The sequence below is a fragment of the Solanum pennellii genome, chromosome 11, assembly GCF_001406875.1.
Source record: "Solanum pennellii chromosome 11, SPENNV200".
NCBI lineage: Eukaryota > Viridiplantae > Streptophyta > Magnoliopsida > Solanales > Solanaceae > Solanum > Solanum pennellii.
This window is the reverse complement of record NC_028647.1, coordinates 53,544,892-53,548,539: the sequence shown is the minus strand read 5'-3', so window position 1 is coordinate 53,548,539 and position 3,648 is coordinate 53,544,892. Positions and strand designations below refer to the sequence as shown.

The 3,648-nt window shown below is 36.7% G+C and overlaps 1 protein-coding gene across 1 annotated transcript; it reads right to left on the bottom strand.

Moving 5' to 3' along the window:
* Positions 1–722: 722 nt before the first annotated feature.
* Positions 723–3,130, bottom strand: LOC107004590 (patellin-3-like). Its single transcript, XM_015202847.2, has 4 exons — positions 1,792–3,130; positions 1,561–1,685; positions 1,325–1,466; positions 723–1,249 (listed from the first exon to the last, which is right to left on the bottom strand). Exons 1-4 carry the CDS (start codon positions 3,028–3,030, stop codon positions 998–1,000), a joined length of 1,758 nt encoding a protein of 585 aa, XP_015058333.1. The 5' UTR covers positions 3,031–3,130; the 3' UTR covers positions 723–997.
* Between the last annotated feature and the right edge of the window lie 518 nt (positions 3,131–3,648).

Sequence of the window (3,648 nt, the reverse complement as noted above, 5' to 3'; positions counted from 1 at the left end):
ATTATTTTTTAAAATGCAATATCCCATGAAATCATGTTAAATATTGATCATATCAAAATAATAATAATTAAATAAGTTCGATAAAGTTCTAATCTTAATTGATTTAATTCAAACTTGGCCGAGGAAATTATATTGTCTATTGCCCCTTATAAATTAAACAAAACAAAATGATTCTTTTTAAGCCTATTAGGTACACAAATAAAAATCTCTTATCAAAAAACATAATACCAAAAAAAAGAAATTAATAATGAACACTTGCAAAAATATTGATCCTGTGATTATTGTATATCTTGTATTTTTTTGCTTTGCTATAGATGAGAAAATGAGCTATTACAAACACTTACAAATTGAATAAAACAAAACAAATCTTTTCAGTTCTCTTATATATATATGAAATAAATAAATATATATAAAAATAGAATAGAAGGGAAAGGTAAGCTAGCTATGCTTTAAATAAGTGGTCCCAAGCTTAAGCCTAATCTTCAATGTTCTAACTTTAGCATCACATTAAATGATCAAGTAGTTTACTATTAAGAGGAGTTTGAAATAGTAAACAAAATATCACATAATGAAATGATGATGATCACAAAAAAGAAACAAAATTGTTATGAACAAAGTGACAAAGGAATGTAGGGAAACATTAACTAACAGTAACATGCACAAAAAGAGAAAGAAATAGTAAGACAAGAAACACCATATTTACTCACAATTTTACAAGAATATATCAAGACAAGAGCTAGTAATCAAAGTTTTTCTGTCCACATTCCAACCAACATATTACAACCACATTCTGTATACATTGTTTTCTTCTTCTCCATCCATTGCAAACCCTTTACTTACTTGTAGCAAAACAATCCAAAAACAAATAAATATCCCACACTCAAAATTAAATTTAATATCAACAAGAAAAATAGAATTTTTAAAAGCTATGAAAGAACAAAATAACAGAACCCTTTCTCCCTTTGCAAGCTTTTTCAACAACATAATCTGTTTGTCTTTAATCAGAAGACTTGGCCTTGGATCTGTAGACAAGCTTCTTCCTCTTAGATGTTTGGTTATCAAATGTAAGCACCATCTTCCCTGCTTCTGGCGCGGTATAGTTGTTGGTGATCACCGTTTCATTTGCTGCTGCAATCTTTCTTGATTTCTCGACGATGATCGTGTATCCACCTTCAGCACTTGGCACAAATTCAGCTCCATAACACACATCCCATCCTACTACTCTTGCTTCCCACACAAAATTACTCTTCTGCAAGTTATAAATTAATCTCTTAAATATACTCCGACAAATACGTTTTAGCATAGAGGATGTCAGTATATATACCTCAGTAACTGGAAATTCAATGGTGTGTTTGGAAGCAGGCTTAACGGTATCCTCAGTGGCAGAGTCAGCAATGGTGAATTCCTGTTCACCCTCCCTGCTAAGTCCACCGTATTGAACTGGAACTTGCTCAGGGACAATGTATCTGATTGTCAACACACAGATCAATATTCAGTTTTGAAAGAAAACAGACAAGTTATATATATAAAAAAAAAAAAAAGAGTAGTCAGTCCACTGACTTGAAGAGAGTCTCAGCAGATCTTGAAGCACCAGCAAACACAAACTTGCTCTTGGTCCTGGTAGTGAAAAGTGCATTGATCATCCTGTAGTAAGCTGGATACCACCATGGCACATTGATGAACACCTTTATCATTACCGTCAACAATTAAAAAAAAAAAAAGTCGGTCCAGTTAATAATTCACAATTGATACATATTACAAATGATTGAGATAGTATTATTGAAAGTATACCTGCTTGGCAACAAATTCAGGGTAGTTGTCCTGGAGTAACTGAAGTGCACGGTTGGTAGCCTGGCGAAGTTCTTTCTTGTAAAGGTAAAGTCCAGGTGAATTTTTGAGATCAATAACCTGAACAAAAGTGCATATGCCATCAGGGCTAAAATCAAGATTCCTGATTGATTTCTCCATGAACTGAATACGCCATCTAAGAAACTTGTCCATTTTCTCCTTATCAGCAAAAGTATTCTGATACAATTCATTGTCCTGAAATGCCCCAAATGCATTGTAACAAACTGGATGTCCTTCCTTGTCCACACCATGATTGTACACCACTTTTTCTAGTCCTAATCCTGACAGATCTTCTTCCAAAAGTTCATCAATGTTAAACTCCTTACGCCATGCTACCACACTCTTCAGCATAGCAAAAGCTTCCTTCACTTTGAAATCTCTGGCTCTGAGGAACTTGAGAAGGATCACATCACTTCTTTCATCAGCTAATAAGGGAATTCCCCAGATGGAAACTTCTTCCTCTGTTGCTGCGACTTCTTCTGCCGGAACTGCTGCATCCTCCTCCACCGGTGCAGTACTGGTGGCAGTCACTTCAACAATCGTCTCTTTGATTTCTTCAACGGCTTTAGAACCATCCTCCTCCTCTGCTGTAACCTTTTCAGTCACTTTATCAACCGTCTCCGATGGCTCTGCTGACGCCGGAGTTTCTTTCTTCTCTTCCACAACAGGTGGAACTTCTTTCTTCTCTTCCACTACAGGTGGAGTTTCTTTCTTCTCTTCTACCACAGCTGCTGGAACTGGTGGTTCTTCCTTCACCGGCTCTGCGGTTGCCGGTGCAGCATCGGTGGTGGGTTCCTCAGCAGCAGATTCTTCCTTTTTCTCCTCCTCTGCCACAGCAACAGCTACTGATTCAGCCTCTGGTTTCTTTTCCTCCTCCTTGACCGGAGGAGCAGTGAATTCATGTTTGTTCAGAGCATCTTGAACCAACTCTTTCAACTCCGCTAAAGCCTTTTGTTCAGGATTTGGTAGTTCTTCAACTTTATTGCTCTCTTCCTTAAAAGAAGCAGATTCAGTAACTGGAGCTTTTTCCTTATCAGTTTCCTCCGTCACCGGAGCAGCAGATTTTTCGGGTGTCTCAGGAACAGGTACCGGTTCAGGTTCCTTTTCCTGCACAGGGACATCAGACACAGTTGTCGCTGGCGTAGTCTCATCAGAAGCAGGTTTCTTGGTTTCTTCAGCCATTTTCCGGTGATACGAATTCTCAAGAGAAAAAGGGTAAAGAAGGTATTTTAAGACGTGGGTATGAAGTTGTGGAGGAAGTGATGGAAGAAAATGGAGATGATGGTGAGTGTATAAGTATATGTTGTATAGAGGTGGTGGGGGTGGGGTGAGGGGTAAGGAACAGACTGTCTATGACTTGGTTTGCCAGCTCGTTACCTCTCTAATCATGGGGTCCACGACAACTTCAAACCGATATAATTATAGTATTATTTTTTTAAAAAAAAATAGGGTATCAAATGTAATCATTGTTGGCCAGAATCTTCTTGCTATTATCATAGTTGGCCTCCATCAACTTTCTAAATTCCTTTATGAATTCATCAAACTTGCCTTTCTTTTCAGTTCATATTCATTTAATTACTTACCTTTTTTAAATTCATATTCCATTAATTTCTTGCTTCTGCTTTTCTTTTTTTTTCAATTGAATTTTAATTTACTATATTTTCCTTTGATAATATATTGGCCTTTCATAGGGCGGCGGCCGGCTTGTGGTGACGCCCTAGAAAATGTTTGATGCATATTTGGAAGATTTAAGTTATATTATTATTATACTGAGAATTTATTTATTACTATTAATTTAAT

Excerpts from the sequence above, each read along its gene's own strand:
- LOC107004590 (XM_015202847.2), bottom strand. The coding sequence starts at position 3,030 with ATGGCTGAAGAAACCAAGAAACCTGCTTCTGATGAGACTACGCCAGCG. Across the intron at positions 1,467-1,560 it reads TCTGCTGAGACTCTCTTCAA|ATACATTGTCCCTGAGCAAG; the intron begins GTCAGTGGACTG and ends GTTGACAATCAG. Across the intron at positions 1,250-1,324 it reads TTGAATTTCCAGTTACTGAG|AAGAGTAATTTTGTGTGGGA; the intron begins GTATATATACTG and ends TATAACTTGCAG.